Source organism: Chinchilla lanigera, unplaced genomic scaffold, assembly GCF_000276665.1.
Source record: "Chinchilla lanigera isolate Chin_1 unplaced genomic scaffold, ChiLan1.0 scaffold00014, whole genome shotgun sequence".
NCBI classification, from domain to species: domain Eukaryota; kingdom Metazoa; phylum Chordata; class Mammalia; order Rodentia; family Chinchillidae; genus Chinchilla; species Chinchilla lanigera.
The window spans coordinates 3,953,761-3,978,381 of record NW_004955415.1 but is presented as its reverse complement, the minus strand read 5'-3'; the positions used below and the strand labels follow the sequence as shown (position 1 = coordinate 3,978,381).

At 52.5% G+C, this 24,621-nt stretch overlaps 1 protein-coding gene across 1 annotated transcript in view; it reads left to right on the top strand.

The window, feature by feature from the left end:
* Positions 1-612: 612 nt before the first annotated feature.
* The window catches only part of Synpo (synaptopodin), a gene marked incomplete in the record, with an annotated part of 47,989 nt that continues 23,980 nt past the window's right edge, over positions 613-24,621 (top strand). Inside the window, 2 exon segments of the mRNA XM_013512349.1 lie at positions 613-720; positions 18,714-19,359. Of these exon segments, the coding sequence (XP_013367803.1) occupies positions 18,984-19,359 (376 nt within the window).

The window sequence follows — 24,621 nt, the reverse complement described above, 5'->3', positions numbered from 1 at the left end:
GCTTGCTGTGTGACCTCAGGCAAGTCCCTGCCCCTTTCTGGGCCTTGGCATGGTTTTCAGCAGCAAGGAGGGCAGAGATTTCCGAGCTCTTTTGGAACTCTGCCACTCTGGGATCCGAGGGGGGCTGGGGACCCTGCGAAAGGGAATTGGGATGGAGGATTGGGTCTCAGGGGCTCACTTCCCACTCCAGAGCAGAGGGGTGGGGGCGTGGTGGGGACAGTGGTGTAGGAGGAAGGAGCCCCAGGCCTCCAGGTGGCTCCAAGAAGGGGCAAGGCTAGCCCCAGGCTTTGGAAACATATTTATTTTTAAGTGTCCGGTGTCACTGGGGGCTTTTTCTTTGAGTTTTGAAATGCTCCAGAAGTCAGCACTCTGCATGTGTGTTTGCTGAGCGGAATATGGGCTGTATTTATTCATCCTTTAGCCCGAGCCCTTAAAAATATAGACGGCTAATGTCTTCAGCATGTATGAAATATCCCATATGCTCGGAAACAAAAGGGGCTCTGTTATTAAAGTTTCATTTCCACACGCCCCCTCCCCTCCCTCCCGCCCGCCCCCCTGACACCCTGCCCTCCTTCCATCCCTTTCAGCCTGCTGGAGACAGAGCGCGCGTGAGGAGGCTGGCGGGCAGGCGGCGGGCAGCTGGGCAGCTGGGCAGCTGTGGACGGAGGCCGGGAACAGCAGGCCAGTCCCTGCGTGAGTGGCTGCAAAGTCCAGCTCCAGGTGAGCGGATGACCGAGGGAAGGACAGCAGGGTCTGCCAAGGAGAGAGACTTCTGGGGTTCCTGGGACAGCCAGCGGGGAGTGGGCCAGAGGTGGCCCTTTCTGTGGGCTCCTGTGGGGCTGGGGCCCTGGCAGAGCCCCGCCGTCTGGGACGGAAATGCCCGCTCTGCCGCTAACTGAAACCACATGTGTCTCCCAGGCAGCGGGACAAGGACGCCGCCCGCCAAGCCTGGGACTTGGAGCTGGGGGAGGAAAGACACAGGCGGCCCGCTCTGTGCCCCCAGGGTGGGTGAGGGGCTGTGCAGCAAGGCTCCGGGTTGCCCGCGTCTGTACAAGTGAGTGTGAGTGAATGTCTGAGGGTGGTGTGTATGTGCACGTGCGTGTGCCCATCTGCAGCGTGGGGGTGTGTCCCTATTCCCAGGGCCCGTGTGACCTCTTTCTTGGCCTTCTACCTGTCACCCAGTACCCTGCTGGCTGCCTCCAGGTGAGAAGCCTGCTGGGCGGCCGGCAAGGTCATCGCCTTGTCCCACGGCCCTGCCGTCCTCCCCCTCTAGCCCAGTCTGTCTCCTCTCACCTGCAGAACCTCCACCCGCCTCCCAGAGGGAAGGATAGGAGGCGAGCACGGGGTGATGACAAACCTTACTCCCATGTCTGTTTCCATAGCAATCCCCTCCCTGCCAGGAGCTGCCAATGTCGCTATGGTCCTGGAAGATGAGGAACCCTTGCGCATGAACGAGGGGACACCTTGCGCAGGGCCATCAGGGAGCCAGGGCAGGGGGCTGTCCAGGTCTGACCATGGCTCAGAGGGTTCCTGGGATGAGTGCTCAGCCTTTGGGACAGGGTCCCTCAGGTTCTGTGACAAATGGGATCATTTCTGAGTGCCCAGGTAACCTCAGTCTGAGGCCATTTCTCCCTAAAGGATGAGCCTTGCTGCGAGGCAGGCTTGGGTTCTAAGGGTGGCGCTGCCACTGCCTCGCAGTGGATGTTGGACTGGCTTCTCCCACTGCCAGGCCTCAGTTTCCCTATCCCTAGGATGGCAGGGGTGGGCCAGGGCAGTTTTCCAAAACCTGATATGCATGCCTCCAGCAGCTCCTGTGAGCTACCAATTTTTACTTTATTTATTTATTTATTTATTTATTTTTTTGGTTTTTCTCTGGTACCTGGAACCGAACTCACGACCTTGCACTTGCCAGGCAGACGCTTTGCCACTGAGCTAAATCCCCAGCCCCCCAATTTTTACTTTAACAAGGATTGTGTTTTATCTTTACCTATATTAGGGAAAAATATATAAATAACATATCAAACCAGTGAGTAAATTGAAGTAAAAATATACTCTACTCAGATAAAAATCGGGACCAATAGCACAACCCTTGGGTCCTGTGCATTTTGGCAGTGGGTTCTCTTTATGCTTCTACCCTTTCAAATGCTCTTTTTTTTTCAAATGCTCTTAAAAGCGTTGGTTCTGGCTGTCTAGGGCCAGAAGATGTGGTCCCCTGTGCAGACCGTCTCTTGGCCTCCACAAATAAGTAGCCCTGTAATTCCGTGATTACAGTGTAGAAAGCCCCGATGCCACCTGTGAGTGTGTGGTGCACGCTGTGTGGGAAAAGGCAGAGGACAGGATGGGCAGAGCTGGGGAAAGGGCCAGCCCATCCCAGATGCGGGGGTGGGTGCTCAAGGTCAAAGGCGGGAGTCTGAAAAAGGTGTCCCCAGAGTGCCGTTCATTTCCAAGTGCTTTGTCCGGTCTCAGCCTCACTTTGAATGGCGGGGGTGGGTGGGTAGTGGAGAGGCCACCCTGCTTCCACCTTTCCTGCCATTCAGCCTTGGCGCCCCGACCACTTGGCTGTGATTTATTTGTCAGCTCAGGGCTGGCGTTAGGTGGGGTGTGCTGGGAGGGTGCAGGGGCTGTGGGGACCGTGGTGGAGCACCCGTCGCTTCCCCAGGCTGGGCCCGAGTTCTCTGTTGCTGTTCCTACTCCTTGGCAGTTGTTGCCATGTGGGTTCACTGGTGCTCTGTCTCATCAGGGGAGCCCTGCTCTGCTCTGTTACAGGAAATGCGTCTTCAGGGACTGTTTTTTCCTTGGCTAAAATGGACAGAGGGTACCAGACTTTGGCTCAAAGATGTGGACAGCATCTTTGGGTGGGGATGAATTCATGCCGTCCACCTCCTGGGGAGCCAGCAGGTGCAGAGTAAGGAGCCCAGGGCTGGGTTTATCCAAACCTTTCCACTATCATGCTGTGTGACCCTAGGCGAGCTCCTTACCCTCTCTGGCCTTTCTCTCCTCTGACTTCAAGAGTCAGTGTCTTTGATGAGATTGAAATGATTCTCTAGCTCTGCCCTAGGGGAGAGCATCATCAGCTCCCTGATTCTAGAGCTGCTCGTTCCTCTTAAATAACACCTTTTCAGGAGGAAAATCCTGTAAGTTTTGGGGCTGAGCTGCCTGAAGCAGAGAAGGCCCACATGCAGTCACTTATACTCTGTAGCCTGGGCTCCTGCAAGGCCCTGGCCAGCTCTTTCAGGGCCTGAGGAAGCAGCTGGCCAGGGTCAGGGGCACAGTCACTGCCTGCAGAACTTAACGCAGCCAGCCAGCCTTTGGTGGCCTTGTGCGTCCTATTGAACCACCACCAGCTACACCCAAGGCCAAGGACAAACGGAGCTCTGCTTCAGGGCCCTGAGCTGCCGCTCGGGAACCGTCTCAGAGCTCTGCGTGGCCAGGGAGTGGGAAGAGGCCCTGTTCACCTGGAAGAGCGGCTCCTGTCCTAAAAACATTTCTCCTAGAAGTGAAATACTTCATTTTACCACAGTCGGAGTAGGTAAGTCCACCATGGTGGGCTTGTATTGGGGTTCAGACAGAGGTGGAGGATTCAGGCCCCCACTGGCTTACCCCACCCCACAAATGATGTCCATTTCTCCAAATTTTGGCTCAGAGATGTGCACAGCACCTTTGGGTGGGGACGCATTCCTACTCCCCACCCCTTGGGAAGGCGGCAGGTGCGGAGCAGGTGTCTGCGACACTTCCGTAGATTTCACTGTGATATCTTTTTCCTGGGTTTGGTAGAGGCAGTGTGGAATTGGCGGAAAAGAAGTTTACCTGTGGAGTCACCCATGTCCACTGGTGACAGTTTCAGCTTCAAGCAAGGGAAAGCTGAGGTTTGCTGTGGGCTTAGAGAATGGAGCCGGGCAAACCCGCACCCTGCCCTGGCAGCCTCTGTGGGGTTGGCCAGGTCTCTGCCCGTTTCGGAGCTCTACTTTCCTGATCTGGAACCGGGGTCGCTGTGAAGCCCCCCTAGGTGATGGCTACAGTGGGCACTGGACACACAGAGGTGTCAGGCCCACCCACAGCTCCGCTGACTGAATGAGGGAAGGGTGTCGTCAGGACACTAGTGCTGTGCTCTGTGATGAGGGAAGGCCATCACATCTTCCCCGGTCCCTGCCCTGCCCTGCCCTCACTGGCTCTGTGACCTCAAGCAGGTTGCTGAACTCCTCTGGGTCTCCGCTTTCTCTTCTCAATGACTAAGGCCGGAACGGGACCTACCTCACAGGGTGGCTACGGAGACCAAGGCAGCTACCCTAACCTCCTGGCACACACTAAGCCATCAAAGAGTATCTCACTAAATGAACGGAGACCTGGAGGTCTCGGCCCCTCACACTGACCCCCTCCAAGAGTCCCTCTAGTCCCCCTTTGGGGTTACAGCTGTTGTAAGTGGTGAGGTCAGTGGGCAGAGGCTCTGGGAGGCCTGGCGGGGCGTTGCCCCTGTGTCGGCCTTGTCTTGTCACGAATACTCTCCAGGCCGTCTCTCTGAAACTTCTGCTGTGAGTGCCCTGGGGTGGTGGGGGTCACAGCGGTGCTCCTCATGGTCATTGACAGCAGGAGTAGTGGGAAGGTTCCATACCTGAAGGGCAATATGAGAAACAGGAAACTAACGAAACTGACACACAGAGAGGGTGGGGCCCGTGTGAGTCGGCACTGGAAGGTGGAGGGGAAGGTTGGTCATCTGGGGAAGGCGGGAAGCCTTCCAGGGAGTGTTGGAGGGGCTCTGCTTCCCCTGGGAATGGGTGAACGGTCCCGAAAGGAGAGGAAGAATGCAGTCGGGCAAGGGCTGCAGCCCCAAGCTCATGGGGTTGTTCCGTCTGGCAGAGCACCTCCCAAGCTCTGCAGACAGATGCCACAACTCCACATGCACTTATATATGTGCGTGTGGTCCACACAGACACACATGTCACGTGGAGATACACAGACACACACTCCGACACACAAGCACACACAGACCCACAAAGATGCAAACAGCTACAGCCAGACACATAGACACACACAGATATACACGGATACACAGCAACAAGTGTGGATGTATGCCCAGAGATACATTCACATCCAGTATACACAGCACAGATATACACCATCACACAGTCACAGAGAATCAGTTACAGATATACACACAGACACTACAGACACACGTTTAGATGGACACACACAGAGATGCACATGACGCTAGACCCAGGATGTAGACACATGGGCACACATAGATGTACATATAGATACACAATACAGCTGCATAAGCAGGCACACACACAGTGCACATGTACATGTATGGACCCATATGCAGACAGCCATGCACACGCACATGCACTTAGCAGGGTGGCTGCAAGCAGGAGGGGAGATGCAGGCAGGGGGGCTTCTGTGGCTCCTTCCAGCTTGAGCTCCTGCTGCACTGGGCCCTTCTTGCCCGAGTGGAACACCAAGCCTATAAGGAGGTCCTCTCCCTCGCTGGGCTGTGTTCTCAGCTCCTGATTTCTACTAACTCAACCTCACAGCCACTGTGAGGTAGGCACTGTAATCAGCCCCAACTTGCAGATGGACCAACTGAAGCTCAGAGAGGGAAAGTCACTTACGCAAGGTCACACAGTTTGTTTAGCAGCTCCTCCAAAGCTGGCCACCAAAGTGCAGAGCTCTCAGGCACTGGGCTCCTACTCTGGGACAGACCAGGGTCAGCTCCCACCCCCACTGTGGCCAGGCCTGAGAAGCAGCAGGAGTTTCTCTTCCTCAGGCCGGGAGTGGTGGGGCACCTGCCTGTGGCCGCAGAGTGGAAGGAGCAGGACTGAGTGCTGAGTGGAGGCCAGGTGAGGGGAGGCCAGACCATCAGCTCTGCACAGGAGGCTCACAACTCTGGCCCCCTCCTTCCGGGTTTCCCGTACCCTACTTTCTTCCCCTGCCTCCAACCCCTCAGACCGCACCTCTGTGCTCCACCTGCTCCACCCTGCCTTCTCCCACAGCCAGAACCTGCCTCGACCACAGGGCCCCGAGCTGCCTTAATGATGGATTTGGCAGCTGTTGACGAAACATACTGTATTTCTCTTCCATTATTTTATTTCGGCCTGCGTGTGTGGCGGGGGAGGGGGTCATTTTCTCCTTTTAATGGGTTTGAGTCTTGGCTTCTCCCATTACTGAGAGTCCTCACCAGCAGGGGGCCAAACTAACTAAAATATTTATCAGGTCCTCCACTGAGTTCAACATGCCAAAACGCACAGGTACAGAACATGAGGGATGTGGCGTAAAACTAGCACTTGCACAGTGAGGCCTAACCAGATCCAGTGGGGATGTAGCTGCTGAAAGAAAAACAAGCAAACCAAAGCAAATCCAGTGTCAGGCTGCATTAATAAATGTAGAGGGCCCCCGAATGAGGGAGGTGATGGTCTTACCGTGCTGTCTAGGTCTGGTTTTCCTGGAATGTTGTGTTCAGTTCACTTCTGAGAAACTGACAGAGTGGGCTGGGAGCATGGGTGGAATGGGCCTGGCAAAGGACCTGAGGCTTAGTTGAAAGGAAGGGATGGAAAAGAGGATGGCTCGTTGTGTGTCTCCCCCAAGCAGGGGGAGAGGCCATGCTGGTGGTGGGAGGAATGCTCAAGAGGCGAATTTCATTTCCCCGGAAAAAGGATGCTACAACTGGAACAGATGAGCCGCCTCTGAAGAAAGTGAGTCCCCAGCGCCACACACGTTAGCGGGCTCCTGAGCGAGGGGAAGCAGAAGCAGGCAAGAGCTTCAGTTCCCTCCCAGTCCCAACACTGGGGTGATCGGGCTCAGTGACTCCTCGCTTCCCCATGCTCGGTGCTGGAGCGTGCCCAGGGGAGTCCCGGACACATCCGTCCGCTCTGGTCCCTGAACTCTGCACAGCCTCTTCCCCGCTGCACGCCGTTCCTCCCCCGCCAGGACCAGGATGCAGTGTCTTACACAGGGAGATCTGTGGGCTTCCCAGAGTTCGGGGGGCCGTTTTCCCTATGGAGAGGTACAGTAAACTGAGCCAAGCGGGGAAGGCTTGCTGGAAGCTGGTGGGTGCCCAGCAGGTAGGAGATCATAATTCTGAGCTGAACCCAGGTCTCCAGCCTTGATGGACTGAACAGCTGATTCCCCCTGCAAGAGGCTTCCAAGAAGAATCAGCCTGCTCTTTTGCATACACCGCAGGGTTTCTTGTTCAAAATCTGTCACGTGCACTGATTGAGGACCCACTAGATGTCAGGCATTCGAGCTGGCCTAAGGACACAGTGACTGTCATATTAGAGGAGGGAGCAATCGTCTCCTCCAGCCCTGTCACCATCCGAGCACTTGTCATTTTCTGAAACTGCCTGACATATTCATCTGCTGCTGTGTTATTTGCTCACCCTGCCCTCCTGCCCATACTCCCAAGCCCCAGAGAGTCTTTTGTCCCCATGAGACTCCTAGCTACTAGAGCACTCCTAGTATGTGTTCTAAATTTCCTTGCTGAATGAATGAATGAATGGTGAGGCAAACTGCCAGCCATGAGGAACTGGAATAGCGACCAGCCCTTCCTGAGCCTATCCTTGCGCCGGGCAGTGTCAAGTGATTCTCCTCCCCCACCTCGTTTCATCCCCACACCTTGTCTAGGAGCGGGTGCACTCCGTGGCCTCATTTTACAAAGTGGTAAATTGAGGCGAAGAGGTGAAGGAGCTTCTCTCATCCCTTGTCACCTGTCATCTTGTAGTACAGATCCTCCAGTTCCCGCTCCATGCCATACTATCCCTACTAGATTCCCTCAGGGCAGGAGCCACCTCTGGCTTCCCTCTGTCCGCTCCTCAGTGTCCTGCAAAACCCTGGCTCAAAGGCACCTATAAACGTTTATCACATTCAGCTGGACTCCACGAAAGCTGGGGAAGGTAGAGGAGGACTCGTGGGGACACCAGGCCAGGGGTAGATGCCAGCATTAACTGGGGTGGTTGCTTCAAAGACCGCATCATCCAGTGCCTCCCTCACATCCACGCCATACTGGGGCTCCCTTGAGAGAAGCCTGTTGAGGAGTTTACCATTATCTTCTTGTTCCCCGCTGTAATGGGGAGCTCAGTACCTAGTGAGGCACTTGATAAGTTAAGAAAATCTCATGGCCTAGTACCAAGAGATCTTGGGGTAGCTGATCTTTTTTGAACGTCTTCTCTGTGCCAGGGGTGTTAAGCCCGCACCACAGCCACGAGAAGTATGTACCCTTATTATCCTGGCTTTGCAGATGAGGAAACTGAGGAGCAAGGAGTTATGTGACTAGCCCGAGGTCCCTCGGCTGGTAAGTGGCAGAACGCAGAATACAACTCGAAGCCCAAGGGGCTCGGCATTCGAGAACATCTCGACCTGACTGCTGTGCTAGTGCTGGCCATGGAAATGTAATGTGAGGACATACGTAATTTAAATTTCCTAGCAGCCACACTAAAAAGGTAAAAAGAAACAGATGGAAAAATGAAATCAGCACAATCAATTTTAAAATAATGCATTTATTTAAAACCCAAATATTTTAACATGCAATAAATGTTTGAAAAGTTATTCATGAGGTATTTTACATTCTTTTTTGGGGGCCTAGTCCTGGGAATGTGGTGTGTATTCTTTATTTACAGCGTGTCTCAATTCTGCCTGGCCACATTTCAAGTACTTAGCAGAACATGTGGCTAGTGACAGCGCTATCCTATCCTACAGTCCCTTTGAAGGTGCTTACTGTGGACTCCCCTAGTACACAGGAAGGAGCTGGTCAGTGTCACCCACTGAGGCCATTATTCTTGTCACTAGCTATTGGTCCAGGGAGAAGCTAGGCTGAGCTTCCCAGCCCATGGCATACACCATGGCCCACTGTAACTACTCTTAATCCTCCCAGCCAGGAGCTTGATGTCTCCCAGACTTAGCCAACTCTGTGAACCTGTGGCCTGTGAGTCAAGAAGAGTCAGCTTGACTCCCTAGGAGGGCAGGGAGGCCCAGGGGAGACTGTGTCTCCCTGTAGTATGCCAAGCAAGCCCGGCCTCAGCAGGTCTGTAGGCTTGTGGCCCCTGTTCCCGATATGTGGGAAGCCAGTCCTACACCTGCAAGGGAGGGGCCAAAGGCCTCTCCTTCCCTGGTTTCTGCATGCTTCTAGTGGCCTTTAAAGAGGAAAAACTAACAAAATTCATCATCCTTCTCTTTTGGTGATTGATCCTAGGGCCTCACACATGCTAGGCAAGCGCTCTACCCCCGGGCTACACCCCCAGCCCTTTTTATTTTTAGCTTTGAGATAGGGTCTAAGTTACCCAGGCTGGGCTCAGATCAATCCTCCTGCCTCAGCCTCCTAACTGGGATTATAGGCTTGCGCCACCACCTTCCAGCTCACCCACCTTTCTTTCTCTTTCTCTTTTTTAATGGTAGCAAAGTTTCACATTTAGTAAAGGTAGGGAAAAAACAGAAGGGTCGAGGAAGAGTGGGCTCTATAGAGTGAGTTTGAGCCAAATAAAAAGGGAAGAAAAAATAGAAATATACCCTACAGCCTATTGTGAAGAAGCATGATCATCTCACCCACCATTCCTTTTTTTTAAATCTTTTTTTTGGGTACCAGGAATTGAACTTACAACCTCTTGCTTGCAGGTAGGCGCTGTGCCGCTGAGTTATATTCCCAGCAATCACCCTCCCATTCTTAATGTAAATTTTTTCATGAAACCCCATGAATTAAGAAGCAGACTTGGGTAAGGAGCCTGCACTGTCCTCTTTCCTCTATAGCTCTGGGACAGCTCATGAATGCCTGCCAAGAGCTTGTAGTTCCCACCCCTCTCCGCTCATAGCAATCACTGGGACACGTTAAAAGATGCTGGTGCCCACGTCTTACCCCAGAGGTTGTGATTTATGTCATCTAAGGGGGCCATGGCTTCTGCAACATGTGCTAAATCCTTGGGTGAGTCTAATAGGGGTACGAGTTTGGGAATCGTGAGCTCGCCTTTGGGGCATGCGCTTATCAGCACCCCCAGCAGCTGTGCTGCAGGTGTGGCCAGGGTCCTCGCTCTGGTGGGAGGGACGAGGTTCACCTAGGCAAAGGAGCTGCCTGGGTCAGCCAGCCAGGACGCACTGTGGTGTAGGGATTCGCTGGCCATGCTTTTCCTAGCATTGTGCTGGTAAAGGCTTAACAACTGGCTCTCTAGAGGAGACAGAAATTGGCTCGTTTCCATGGTCTAACTAATTCCACCAAGGCCTGTTTTTGAGCTACCAACTGACATCCCAGGTCAGAGTGGGAATAATGTGTTTGGCTGTGAAGTTGGTGTGGCCAGCTTCTGCCTGTGGCTGACCATTCCGTGTGGTGAACAGAGGGTCCTATTGGGTGGCAGGGAAAGAGGGTTAGGATTTTTCTGAATCTTTAGTCCCAGAACCTTTTATCTAATGAAGTATATACCAATATATACAACAGATAAAATGCAGTGTGTCATCAGCATAAGTTTCTTTTATGAGCTTACACTGTACTGTCAGGCTCTTGTTTGAGCTAGGCTATTCCCGTTGGAGCCCCTGGGGCAGGGGAACGGTAAGCCTCTTGCTGTAGGCCAGCCCCTGATGCTCACTGACCTAATGGCCTTGGCAAATGCCTCCCCATCTGGCCTTCCATTTTCTCATGTGTCCCAGAGGACACCAGACTGTGTGTAGGACCCCCGGGTATGGTTTCCCAGACCAGACTTAGACCTGCCACACCCCCACCTGACCCCAGCCAGGCAAGTCTTGTATTTATAGCCGTGACTTCAGTCTCTCCAGTTCTGCCAGAGCTGGTTCCCTGGCCCACGTATTTATAAACCCAGCAGGGCAGAAATAGATGTGCCATGCAGGGGATTTAGCTGATTTTGCGAGCAGGCTGCATTCAGTGAGTCCTTTTGGAACATGCTCGAGTCCCCCAGAGATCACAGGCAGTTCAGAGCTGGAAAGGGGCTTTGAGACTCTGGCCCTGTGATCGCGCAGTGGGGGGTCACTGAGGCCGAGGGATGGAGAGATATGGCCAAGGTCACAGCGGGTGGCAGAGCCAGGGCAGGATGAAGGGTTCTGTGTGCTGTAAGAAATGACTTCTTTCTGGACCGTTGGAGAACTCTCAGGGACCACCCCAGCTCTCAGGCTGTCAGGGTGTAGCATCTTACTGAGGATTTGTGTAGGTCACCTTACTACACAACAATTTTATGTCATTATTATTATTATTATTATCAAACATTGTATAACGTGCATTTTATGGAGAGAAGATACACCCTCACATAAAATCTTTTTTTTTTTTCTTGTCTTTTTTTGAGACAGGGTCTCGCTCTGCAGTTCAGGCTGGCCTTGAACTCACTTTGTAGCCCAGGCTGGTCTCGAACTTGCAATGATCCTCTTGCCTCAGCCTCCCGAGTGCTGGGATTACAGGTGTGTGACACCATGCCCGGCTTAAATCTTGATCTTTCTGGTATCGGGAATCAAACACAGGACCTCACACTTGCCAGACAGGTGCTGCGTCACTGCTCTAAGTCCCCAGCTACCCTATCCATTTAATGAACTTGGAACAGAATGTTTTCAAAGAAACAATGCTAAGATGTGAAATCATACATTTATGTACAGGTTCAAAAAGTACTCTGTCCTAGACAGTAGAGATGTTTATAGAGGAATAAGAAGGTTCTAAAATGGTTCTAAAAATTAAGGTTCTAGGGGCTGGGGATTTAGCTCAGCGGCACAGCGCCTGCCTGGCAAGCACGAGGTCGTGAGTTCGACTCTTGGTACCAGGAAAAAAAAAAATTAAAATAAAAATTAAGGTTCTAAAAAGGTTCTAAAAATTAATCAAAATATTAGCATAAGATATGCATCTCCCAAGGATTTATAGCGCTTATGTTTCTGAGTTTGCCACCTAATGTTGATTTTGTTTTTTACTATTGCATGTGAAAATTTAACATAATAATGAACTTGAAATACATATGCCATAACAATGCAGAGTGGGCATCTGTCAAGGTTTCTCATGGCTTCCGCTGTTATAATGCCTCACAGCACTCTCTGGCCCTCTTTCCTGCTTAATTATTTTTCCATCCATTTAGCACCATCTGATATGCTTTCTTATTTATTTATTATCTGTCCACCCCAACTAACATGAGCTTCACGTGGGCAGTTGCATTCTCTTTTGTTCACTATGTACTGCTGGTGCTTAAAATAGTGATGGCACAGAGCAGGCGTTCAGGGAATGTGCGCTGAGGGAGCAAATGAAGAAATGAATGACTGAATTCTCCTCTGCCAAGGGGGCCCCTGAAATGCAGGGAGATGATGTAATTCATCAAAGTCCCAGCTATCTCAAGGCTGAACCAAGACCCAGCTCACATGCACAGCTCAAGAAACCACCCAACTGGCAAGACACTGGGACTGGGCAAATGCAGGGAGGGGTCGGGCAGTATCTACCTTGGCGACTTCTCTTCTACTAAACATACGTACCCCAGGCTTTTTTCAGCTGAGGGAACTGACGCCCAGTGAAAGGAAGTGATTTTCCCAAGAACCACAGCAGATAACGGCAGATGTGGTGTTCCATCCTGTTCCACAGTGTGGAGGTTGGAAGGGTTGGGATCCCCTCTTGGAGCCATGAGGAAAGAAGCCTCTACCTTGGCCCCCAGGAGAGAAACATTAAAGGGAACACATTCTCAGATTCTTGAGGGTGCATCAAGCTCTCTTCCTAGAGGGAGGGTGAACCCACCTCTAGAGAGTATAGATACTACTGCTCCTCACCCCACCCTGACCCCAAGGGTACTTCCAGACAGGAGGGGGGTGGGCTGTACACCCTAGCCATATGAACCTGTTCAGAGTATCACATATGCAGGGCAACTCCATTTTCACTGTGGGCTGCATGTGTAGTTAATCCCCTGGTCATCTTCACATGTAACGTATAAATACATACTGGGTGGCTACATGGTGTCCGGCAATGTACCAAGGCATTAGAAAGAATCCACCCTCCCCCCTTCCATCCTTCCATCTTCTCACTCTCTCATTTGTTCAATCATCCATCCATCCATTCATTCATTCACTCAGTAATTACTTCCACTTCTGAGACAGGGCAGCCCTGTGGACAGCAGTGCTATTTGGAGCTAGATGATCAGGATATGAGCCCTAACTCAGCCACTTGCTAGCTGTGTGAGCTTGGCAGGCCATGCAGTTCAACCTCCTTATCTGCAGAATGGGGATAATAATAGCATCTTCCTTCCAGGCTGGTGGTGAGGCTCAGATGAGTCAGTGTGCACGGAGTATCGGGAATAGCTCCTGACATAATAAACACCTCATGACCAGCTATCGTTATTGTCATGTGTGCCTGGCACTGCGCCGGGTGCTCAGGAAATTGCTCCAGAATGCTCCTGTCCCTGGGATCTCTGTTTGTTAGTCCTTGTTTTGGCCTCTGACCTGCTCAAGTCTCACTGCCTTTGGCCCCAACCCACAGAACTTTGACCTTGCATGCTACATTGTCTCAGCAAGCAGGAAAATCCAGCCAAACGGACTGTCTCTGTTACTTTTTCTCATTGCTGAGACAAAATACCCAACACCCAAAGTTAAGAGAGGAAAGGCTTATGTAGCTCACAGTTTGCAGAGGTTTTAGGCCATGGCTGTCTGGCTCCAAGGCAGGGTGGTCGGGCACAGGGGAACTGCAGAGGAGAAACAGTCCATGGCAGGCAGTGAGGCAGCAAGGCAACAAGCAGCAACCAGCAAGTGCCAAGTGACAAGGGACAAGCAATGATCCTCTTTCTGTCCCTTATATCTTATCCAGGCTACCTCTCACACCAACGGTGGGGCAGCTTTCATTCTAACAGTGAACAGTGAATCAATCCTTGATCCAAGCAGTGCACACCCTAGATCCAGCCACCCCTGAAAAGCCCCACCTATGACCACCTGAGGCTTTGGGGAACATCAAGATACAAGCCATAACATGGAGCCTGTCACAGTCTGGTCCTGTTTTCCAGTCTTACCCGTCTCCACCTTACAAATATACCCTAACCTCAGCCTGTGCAAGCCAAGTGGTCCTGCCTTCCTGCCTTCCCTGGGCCCTGTAGCTCGTCTCCCCTAGGAAGCCTTCCTTCATTCCCCTCAGCCAAGAGTCATGAAATCTTCCTTGGAACTTACTTTTCCTTTTGTTTGTAACTTTGTAACCTAGCTTTGTTCTGTGAGGAAGGGTGAGTTAGAGAATGCTCTTAAGCAGTAGGCAACACGTTCAAATAATACCTTAGGAAAATGGATCAAGATCCTATACAGTGCAGAGCAAGAAGGCACTGCAGGTGGAAGGTCAGGCAGAAAGACTTCTGGTGGAAGAGCCTTTGGAGGAATGGGGGTAGAGTCTTCCTAGGTTAGTTTTCCCTCTCTGCCTGCTTTTGTCTGGCACCTGGAGAATCAGTTCTTGGGATTTTCCTAGCATGACTCAGTGAGTCAACGGGAAAGTTAAAACCAGGACCCTGTGCTCTGGCCCCATCATGGACCCTCGTGTTCAGCGCCCCTCACCCCCTTTCCTTTTCCCTCTCCCTGCGGCATACTGCTTGCTCTCTTGGCCTGCGGGGACCCGAAGGAGGGCCTTCCACTAACTGCAGCCTGTGTGAGCCAAGTACTTGGCCCAAACGCTGGGCTCACCAAGCATCCGTAAGCCTAGCAGGTGAGCAGCACACAGAAATGCCTTCTGTTCTGCTGGGGGAAGCCATGAGCCTGTTTTGTCCATTAACCTCTACAGCAGCCCTGGGAAGCAAGTCCTGTTTCAAGCCCCATTTTGCAGTGAAACTGAAGCTCAGAAAAATAACAGACTAAGCCAGGCATTCACTGGGAGATGGACTCAGAATTTGAACCTGGCTCTGACTCTAAGCCTGGGCCATTCCCCACCACATAGAGAACAGTAGAAAGGACATGAAGGGCCCAAGGCCACAACCCCCAGATCCACTTAGTCAGAAGCCAGCAGCAGGGCCCCAGAGGTGCCTAGTCAGGCCTGCAGTCCCCAGGGCATCTGAAGCTTGGGGTCGCTGGGCTCCAGTGCTGTTCCCTGCAGTCGAACCTGGCCCCAGAACTGCCTGGAGATGAGAACACAGCGCTCAGTGGCTCCATCAGCCCTGCCTGCCAGGGCCTAGGAGTTCAGTGCCTATGGCCAGATGAGGGGTATGGACATGGGCAGGCCTGGAATCAGAGCTTCGGAGGATCTGCTCCTGTGTCTGGTAAGCAGGGCGGGCCCTCTCCTGCCCTCAGAGACCCCACACATAGATGGGCCTGCTATCTGCGCTCAGCAGCCTCAGTGACTAGGGGTCCCTGGAGTCAGAGTCTTGGGCCCCCGAGGGAAGTACAGAAAAGCACAGCCTTGATTTACACCCTGCTTTCGCCCCTCACAACCCACAAGCTCTGGATACTGTGCTTTCCTTTGTGTGCCTCTGTTTCCTCAGAGGAGTGTTAGGAAAAGGGCTCCGTCCACCACCAGCTGCTGCTCAGAAAGTGGCTGCTTCACTCCGCTATGGGTCCTGAGCCCCGCTGCTGCTGGGCAGGGGTAGCTGCTCCAGGGCTCAGGCTTGGGCAGGGCCTGCCCCCACCAGTGTTGGGAGTCCTCCCTCCCCGGAGAGAGTTGAATTGGAGTGCTCCTGCCAACTCCTCCCTCCTGGCTTGGCAGCCTGAAGACAACGCTGGCCAAAAATATTTGTGTGGGTGGCGGAAAGTTAACTTTTCCGCCTCTCTTGTCTTTCCTGGAAACCGTGGCCACCATCAAATACAGCAAAACAGAAGCAGGGATAGAGGGAGGCGAGGCCCCCGTGGGGAGTCAGAGAGCCCTGCCCCCCATGCCCACTCCTGCTGCCTCTCCATCTGGCTCTGTGGTGGGAGTGGGTTGGGGGCTGTGAGTGCTTCACATCACGAGAGCCTGCCATGCCAGAGTCCCGTGGCCCTCCAGCACCATCTGCCTCAGTGTGCATTCAGCCTCTGGGGAAACTGACTCCAGAATATGGAAGGCACCTGCCCAGCTCACTCAGCCAATCAGGTGTCTGGAATTCTGCCAGCCCTTCGTGAGATTCTCTGAAACTCAAACAGCAGCAGCCTGGTAGTAGCTCGTGAGTGGCACCAGCTGGGGAGGAGTGAAGGCCTGGAGCCATCTCTTCTGCATCCCTGGGTCCAGCTTCATGGTCAAGGAGACAGAGCTAAGTTTGGATCCCAGATCTGTCACTTTCTAGCTGCATTGCTTTACCTAGCTGAGCCTCAATTTCCTAACCTCTGAGATGGGATAATAATAAAGTATATGTCTCATACAGTAGTTGTGAGAATTTACAGCAATAACCTAACTGAAATATCCCAGGACAGGGTAGGTGGTCAGTATCCTGAGCTAACGTCCTTCTCCTGGGCTCAAGGCTGGCTGCTCTGTCCTGATTTTTCCTCCATGGAGGCTGCTGTAACAGGTGCCTGGTTATCTTTCTGATCCTGTCGTGTGTTTGCCTTTCCCCTGGTTGGCTCTGATTTGCCCTCATGCCTGGTAATGGGCTTATCTCTCTGCCTGCCTACCGGACTCCTGGCACAGCCTCAGCCAGGGGTCAGGACTGCAGCAGGGGGGGCCTGACCCCTGCTGGGCAGAGGTGTGGGCACCGTCACTGAAGCCAGGCCAGGCCCTGAGATTATCCACGTGCACAGAAGTTCTGGGGACCCAGGATTCTCACCATGCACAGGGCCGCCAGTGGGCATGCGTGCTTCTCCCTGCTTTTGCAACAGCATATGTGAGATTCAGAGTGCACACAGCTAAACACTGGTAGAATCAAGTCTTTAAACAAGGTCTGATTATTCCAAGGTTTCCTCCTAAGTGTAATTGCCATGAGCTCTGACTTAAGAGCTATCCGCCTTCACAAATGAGTCCCCAGCCTTTGTCCTCAGCCGGGAACTCTCCTGCTCTCCAGGCCCCCAAGTAAAACTGCCCCCTGCTCATCTTCCCTGGAAACCCAAAACAGCACACTCATCCTCCTGCCCACTGAGCACTTGCTCCTTCCCATTATTCCTAATCTCCTCTAACATCACTCTGTTGCCGGAGCTGGGAACCTGCACTGTCTCACAGAGCCCTCCCCTTCCTCCACTCCCACTCTCCATCTGCCTCCAAGCCCAGCCAGTCCTCCCCACAAACATCGCTCACGTCCATCCCCTCCTCCCAGCCCCCTAGAGGGAGCCTGCATCCCCTTTCCTTATTATCATCATCATTCTTAACCTTCATACATAATCATATAATTATTGTTGTTTTTCTTATCATTCACAGCTCTCCCCACCAGATTTTAAATCTTCATGAGCCAGATTCCCATATTTTCTTTATCCTCATCATTGCCACAGCAGTTTTTATGGTATCTGAAATAGAGTAGGAGCGTAAGAAGTTTTTGTGGAATGTGAGGATAGCCAGTACACGTTAAATTACACTTAGGAACTGTGCCGAGTCCTCCGCATGCATTTTCTCAGTTTGTCCTTAATGCAGCACTAAATTGGAGAGTGTTCTGTGTCTCCTACCTGAAAGTGCTCAGGACCGGAAATGATTTAGATTTCAAAGCTGGTCATATTTTGGAATGTATGTGTATACATAAAGAGCTATCTTATGGGTGGGACCCAGGTCCAAACCTGAAATTCAGTTATGTTTCACATGCACCTTGTATACAGTGGTACCTCGGTTTACAAACTTAATTTGTTTTATGATTTGGGGGAAGATGGCTATGTCTGTGTTTGAGTGGGGAAGATAGCCGTGGTCCTGTTGTTGTCCAATGCAGTGTTTGTGAATGGGAGCTAAATTTTTTTTTTTTTTGGTACAGGGAATCGAACTCAGGACCTTGCACTTGCCAGGCAGATGCTGTACCACTGAGCTATATCCCCAGCCCCATTTTTTTTTTTTTTTTTTTTTGATACCAGGAAATCAAACTTAGGGGAAGCTAAATTTTGCCCAATGCTTTTGTTTGCAAACCAAATTGTTTGCACACAGAAGCATTCATGAACCAAGGCATCGCTGTATATTGCCTGAATGTAATTTTACACACTATTTTTAGCATACCTGTGTTTTGATTGCAACCCACCACATGAGGTCAGGAGTAGAAAGTGAACTTGTGGCATCTTGTTGGTGCTCAAAAAGTTTTGGTTTTGAGAGAATTTGGGGTTTTAGAATTAGTGATGCTCAGCCTTTATAATTACAGTACACATTGTACAGGTGGAGAAGTGGAGGTTGAGACTGCCACACAAGTGGCAGAGCTGGGATTCTAACTCAGAGCCGGAGCCTGTAAGCACCCCCTCACACTGTGTGTCACAGTCTCCTCAGGGGGTGTCTGTCCCCAGTCCTTTATCCTCCACCCCACAATTCCTGTGATTCCTGTGGCGTATGTACCTTTGATGGAATGTAAGCGAGCTCTTTCTAGGTGGGGCCCAGATAAGTATTTTTAAATAAGTAGATATTTATTTAATGTGCAGGAAAAATGACTTGGCACAATATACTTGTGGTTTTCCTGTGATTATTGCTTAAGATAAGTCTAAAGTAATAAAAGCACATTATTAAAAGTTGAAGGGAAAATAGCAAGTCAGTAGGGTCAGGCAGCAGAAAGATATGGTACAAACCTAAGGTGTTTTGTGACTGAAGCTAAGGAAACACTTCCCTATGGAAGTGCAGGTCCTGAACCCCAATCCCCAGCCAGTTCTCAGGGCCACCCAAAGATGGACAGCTCTCAGAAATTCATCCCGGGACACCTACTGCACTGTCTCATGTCATTTCTTTTCTGCCCGTACAGATAGCCTGCCCTGAAGGGGCCTCACCTGCCAGAGGTCAAGAAGTATTAAGAAGGAGGTGTTGGGGCCACCACTTTGCCCAGGCAGCCAGCCAGGAAGGACTAATCTTACCTCGCAGCTGGACCTTGCCTCTGCTCTGTGGATCAATCAGCAGAGGAAGACAGATCTACAGAGAGCCAGAGGAGCGGCCAAGGGGAGCAGAGAGCAGGGCTCACACAGGTGGCTCCAGCCCAGGCCTTGCTGGCTTCTGTGTCACCAAGAAGAGGAGCATCATGCTGGGCCCTCACTTCCCACCCTCGCCCCTTGGGCCCAGAAAAGGAACACCTTCCCCCTGCAGCTTCCAGATCCCTGATGGGAGCTACAGGTGTCTGGCCCTGGAGGCGGAGGAGAGCAGCAGCGAGGAGGGCCTGCAGGGAGAGGCGGGGCTCATGGAGCTGGAAGAGGATGAAGTGGCCTGCACAGCCACACAAGGGGTGCCACCGCTGCCCAGAGTCCTGGGCACTCAGCCATCCAGCTGCGCCAGCGAAGCACGAGGGGGGACCCAGCATGACAACAGGGCTGGCCAGGACTGGGATGTGGTGACAGCCCGGCGGGTGATGATACCCAGCCCCAGCGCTGGCCCTGAGCTCAGGGTGGGCCAGAAGCCAGGTAAGTATGCATCCTTCTCTCTGGAAAGACAGGAAACCCCAAAGGCCCTTAACATTTGCCTTGGGCATATGTTCCGGTGATGGATAATAATCCATCTCATCTCGAGAGCGTGCCCAGGTTAACAGCTGTGGAGAGATAGGAGCGGCTGCAAGTTACATGCCGTCCCATCTGTGCCACATCCAACCCCACTTTTGTCTCTGCCGAAGAGCACAGGTGAGAAGGCAGCAAGAGAAAGCCATGTTATCATGCATGCTTGGAAAAAAGTCCATTTCTCACTCTCACCTGCCCTTTGGTTGTTAGTGGTAACAAGTCACCATAAAGCCCCAAGAATCTGATGTGGAAGGACCCAAAATTAGACATACTCAGGCAAGCTAGGGTGTGACACCAGACAGGACAAACGTGTCACTACCCTTGCTGAGTTGGCGGGGTAGAGGGGGTGCCTCTGAACTCATAGGGATCTTTGTGGAGACACTGAGGCCTGGAGAGAGCGAGAGTGCTACAGGTCCTCCGCAGAGTAGGGGCTGAGCTGGACCCATGTTCTGCCCCTAGGCCTCGGTTTCCCATCTGTTAGAGATGACAAAGGCAAAGGCCACGTCACCTGGGTGGCACTGGGATCCAATGACAGCTACAGGGAACACTCCATGTGCAGCACGGAAGGAAGGCGCAGGGATCATTTTCCTGCAGGGCGGGCGCGGCAGTGTGCAGTGCAGGGCGGGGCCGGGAAACCCACACTGAATCACCTCCACCACCGGCCCATGGAAACGCTGAAGTGGGTCCAGATGGGGAAGACGTGAGCAGGGCCATGCTCAGCTCAGCAGGAGCTGCTGCCAGCAGATCCTGGGGGTGCAGGGTGTGGGGGAGACACAGTCCTGGGAGGGCTTGTGCGTCAGGAAACCGAAAGAACACTTTATTTCTCTGCAGGCATCGCTGACGCCCTGGCTGGCATCTCACCAGCCTTCCCGCCCACTCTGCTTTCTGAAATAATTCTCTCCAGGCTCTGATCACTCCCCATGGACAGAGTTCCTGCCCAGGTTTGGGTCACACAGGGAGCTGGGTGGGAGAAAGAAGAGACCTTAATGCCTCTGGGGTGGGCCGGATGAGCCCAGGGAGACTCAGCAGTCCTGGATTGCCAGGCAAATATGGGTCCCCTGGAACCCAAAGCCCCCAGGACCTGCTTCCTCCCCTTGCACAGACTCCAGCTGGGGTCAGGAGACAGGGAAACTGCTTCTGCACCCAAAGCCTGCTGGTCAAACCCTGGCAAGTTCTTTCCCCTTGGTGAGCTTCCATTTTTTCGTTTGTGAAAATAAATTAAAAACATAAGCCCTATCTACTGGATAGAGGCGCCGAGAGGTTGCAGTGATCTCAGATGTGGCGGTGTTTGGGACATTTTACAATACTCTAGGTAGGAATGCTGATGATAATTGAGATGATCATCATTAGCTCAACAGTACAACAGCTGTTTGTTGAGCCCTGATGTGCTAAGCCCACTATGCCAAGAGCTTTAATATCATTTCCTTGACCTCATAGCGATCTCCGTAAGGGAACACACTGTTATTATCACCATTATATAGAGGAGAAGACTGAAGTTCAGAGACTATAAGTGACTTGTCCAAGACATGGGGCTGGCAAATTCCTACACCATGATTCAAGCTTGGTGTTTTAAATGTGGGGCTTGTGCTCTTCTGGCCTTGTAAGTGTTATTTGTGGACATGCAGAGTAGAAGAGACCATGGATGGAGAGAAGAGAAGCAAGGGTCACCTCCACTGCACCCCAGCCACATCTCACAGCGAGCTGGGTTACTGAGAGGTCTCTTGTTCTCCTTGTTTTACTATAGCTTTTCCGGGCAGGAATTATTTTCCCTATTTTATGAGAGAGACAGCTGAGGCTTAGGGGTATATATTGCCTTCCCAAGGCCACATGGTCTCTACCAGCATGGAAGCTGATTGAGAATGGTTTTCACCAATCTGGTCGTTTCTCTCTTTAATGGCCATCCAGTTGGCCATCCGGTTCTGGACCAAACATTCTAGGGACAAGAGGGGCAGGAGTACCCTCAGGAGGACAGCATGGACAGGGGAGGCTTCTCAGAGGTGAGGGCAGGAAGGAAGCTGGATCTTGCCAGAGAGTCAAACTCCGGGCGGTCCTGGGTCACAGCCACGAAGGGCTTCCTGCTCCCTGGGGAAAGGGTGTGGCCAGAGTCCCTCCCCTCTGCCTGGAGAGCCACAGAAAAGCCTGCGGCACTGCTGGGTTATTTATTAGTGGCTTATGGTTTCCTTGTAAAGCTTTCTCCCATCACTGTCAGAGATTAGAAGAATCTCTGGACAATTACACCCATCCTTCTGCAACTGTACCCACCTCTCTGGAGTGCGGCATTAGCTACAGGCTGTGGCATAGGCTGCCTTGGGCTCTGCAGAGACTTGTATTTGAGGTCAGTGGTACTGATGCCTTTTCTCTAAGATTTGAGTACCACTCAAGCAGGGCAAGCTGAAAGGGGATGGGCTGCAGGGAACTGAGGTGGGCAGCGGCCTGAAGCTCAAGTTTCTTACCCCCAGCGGCTGCCACTTGGGAGAATATCTGTGGGAAGGAAAGTGTAATACTGGGCTCATAATCAGGCCTCAGCCAAACACTAGCTAGTCCATTGCTCGCTAAGAGACCTAGCGGTCCTCTTCACAAAGTCACAGTTGGTCATAACTGGCAGGGCTCACTGAGATTACTGGGCATGTGGAGACTCTGAAGCCCAGAGATGCTAAGCAATTTGTCCAAAGTCACACATAAATTGGTGGCAAAACTAAAGGCTGGAACTCCGGATGTCCCAGTTCAGCTGGCAGGCTGTACGTTAAATGCTTTGTATGGATGATATCATCTCATCTAAAAAGCCTTGTGAAATGTATACTTTTCTTATCTCTGTGTTGTAGAGGAGGAAACTAAGGTATAAGAAACTTAAATGAATTGTCAGTCTCCCAACTTGGGGGTGGAGGAGCCAGGATTTGAACCATGAACGGTCTGGGACTATGCTTTTAAGCACACTCTCTCCATGGAGAAGAGGCAGTAGGCTGTGCTCTCCCATCCACTTGGAGGTGGAAAAAGGTCCTTCAGGCTCTGAGAATAGGTGGGGGATTTGGCCTCTTTAGCTGCCCTGGGAAAAACCTGGGACCCACTGTGATCCAGGCTTTCCTTTGCTGGTGGCCATTTGTTATTGGGGTGGAGATATCTAGAGGATTGGCAGGACCAGGCAGGTGCTGTGTCTCTGAGCTATATCTCCAACCTTGAATTTGTAGGACCTTCTAGTCCAGCAGACATTGCTCTGAGCCTCAAGGATGGGGATGCGCAGGGGCATGGGTCTAGGTGTCAGATAAGGCCCACCAGGGCCACATCCATCTTGCTGAGGCAGAGGAGCTGCCCCCAGGCTGGCAGCTGACAGGGTTCCTGGGCCAAGGACAGGTTCTGCTACTTGGGCTCCTGGGAGACAGGATGGGCAAAGCAGGAGGCTGGCAGGAAGCAGAGCATTGCCCTTTCCACTCCCCACCCCACTGTGGCTATAGCAGGGGCTGATCTGTGCTCACACACAATCCCTTGCACCCATGGGCACACATGTGTGCCCCCAGGATGCCTATATCCCTGTTCTCATGCAGAAATTTTCACACGTCTGAACTTTCATACCTGCATACGTGTGAGTACCTTCAGATGTTCACACAGCTCTGCAGTGGACAGACATGGGCAAACATGTTCCCAAAGGCTCCCTCGCCCACCATGCCTATCACATGGGGACACGTGTCTCAGACTGACTTGCAGAGGTACAGCACCACATGAAAACACTGAGCAAGCATGTGCACGCTTCCTCATACAGGCACTCGTGTCTCCTCCTGCAGGAACAGGCTAAAAGCATGTTCTGTTTTCCATTTTCCTTTGCAGCACACCTACACTTTGAAAGCTCTCTTGCATTCATAGTCTCTCCTACAGGTATATCCGTTCTTGCACACCCACTGCCACACACCTACGTAAAGGCCGCACCACTTTCTCTCCTTCTTTCCCCATCTCTTTCTCTTTCATGCCCGCCCACACAGTAATCCTAGCCTCTCTCTCTCCCTGTCACCCACACTGTTTGTTTCCTGGTTTCCCACCGTCATTGCTGTAGCTACTCCCCAGCACATGTGCTCAGTGTAAGCAGCACCCTGCCTGGTGACAATCTGCAGGACCCAGTTCCTGTCCCCTACCTTGGTACAATAGGACAGGAGCAGCCACAGGGTCAGAGGCACTCTCTGGAGCCCATGAGGCCAGGCAAAAGGACAGGAGTAGCCAGAGAGGGCTTGTCTCCTCAGTCACCCGACCTTCACCTCTGAGTCCGCCCACGGGGACAGGGAATGTCCTCAACCCCAGCACCCATGGGCCCATGTTTCAGAGTGGGGGGTGGGCATACATCAGCACATTTCCAACTTCCTGTAGCGGAAATCTAAACACTGCTCTTGATGCAAAAGACAGAGGAGCATTTCTTCACCCTGCCAGAAGCAGGGAGAAACCCAGGGAAATGCCATGGAAACCAGGCTACCACTTTCTCAAGCCTGGTCCAACTTATGTGAAGGGTGCTTGTTAGCGGTCATGTTTCCAAGCTCACCCACCCCTCCCCACGGACAGTCTCGGGAATGTGGGAATATGGGCTTTTACCAGCATCTCCTTGACTGATGCGCAGCATGGACCACTGCCCTAGACAGGGCACAGACAGGCCTGTTCCCAGCTCAGTATCAACGGCGTGCCCTTTAAGGGGACAGTGGCACTCAGCCCCACCGAGGCCATACAGCACCCCGACCTGCTGCTGACCACTGACCAAGTCGGGGGACAGCAGCAAGACGGTGGGAGGGAGCGGCCCCCTCAGCCCCACTGTGCCTATGCCCTACCAAAGGAGAGGTACTGGGGCCCCTGAGGCTGAGGTGAAGGGGTTGGAGCACACGGGCCGGAGGGGTACTGCATCTGGGTGGGAGGTGGTGTCGCCTGGGAGGACAGATCCACAGGTAGATTCAAAAGGGGTTAGCAGTGCGAGGGATGGAGAGAAAAGAATGGGAACATGAGATGGCAACACAGCGCGTGAGAAAACGTACAGACAGATTCAGGGACAGACGGACAGACCTACTAAAGTAGACAATGATAAAGAAACAGAGAGACAAGAGGCTTGGCCGCAGCAGCGAGGGCAGAGGGAGGGCAGGGGGTGCCGTCGGCGAGCCGGAGGCTGAGCCCGGGGAGGGGGAGTCGCACCCCGGGGCGGGGCGGGTG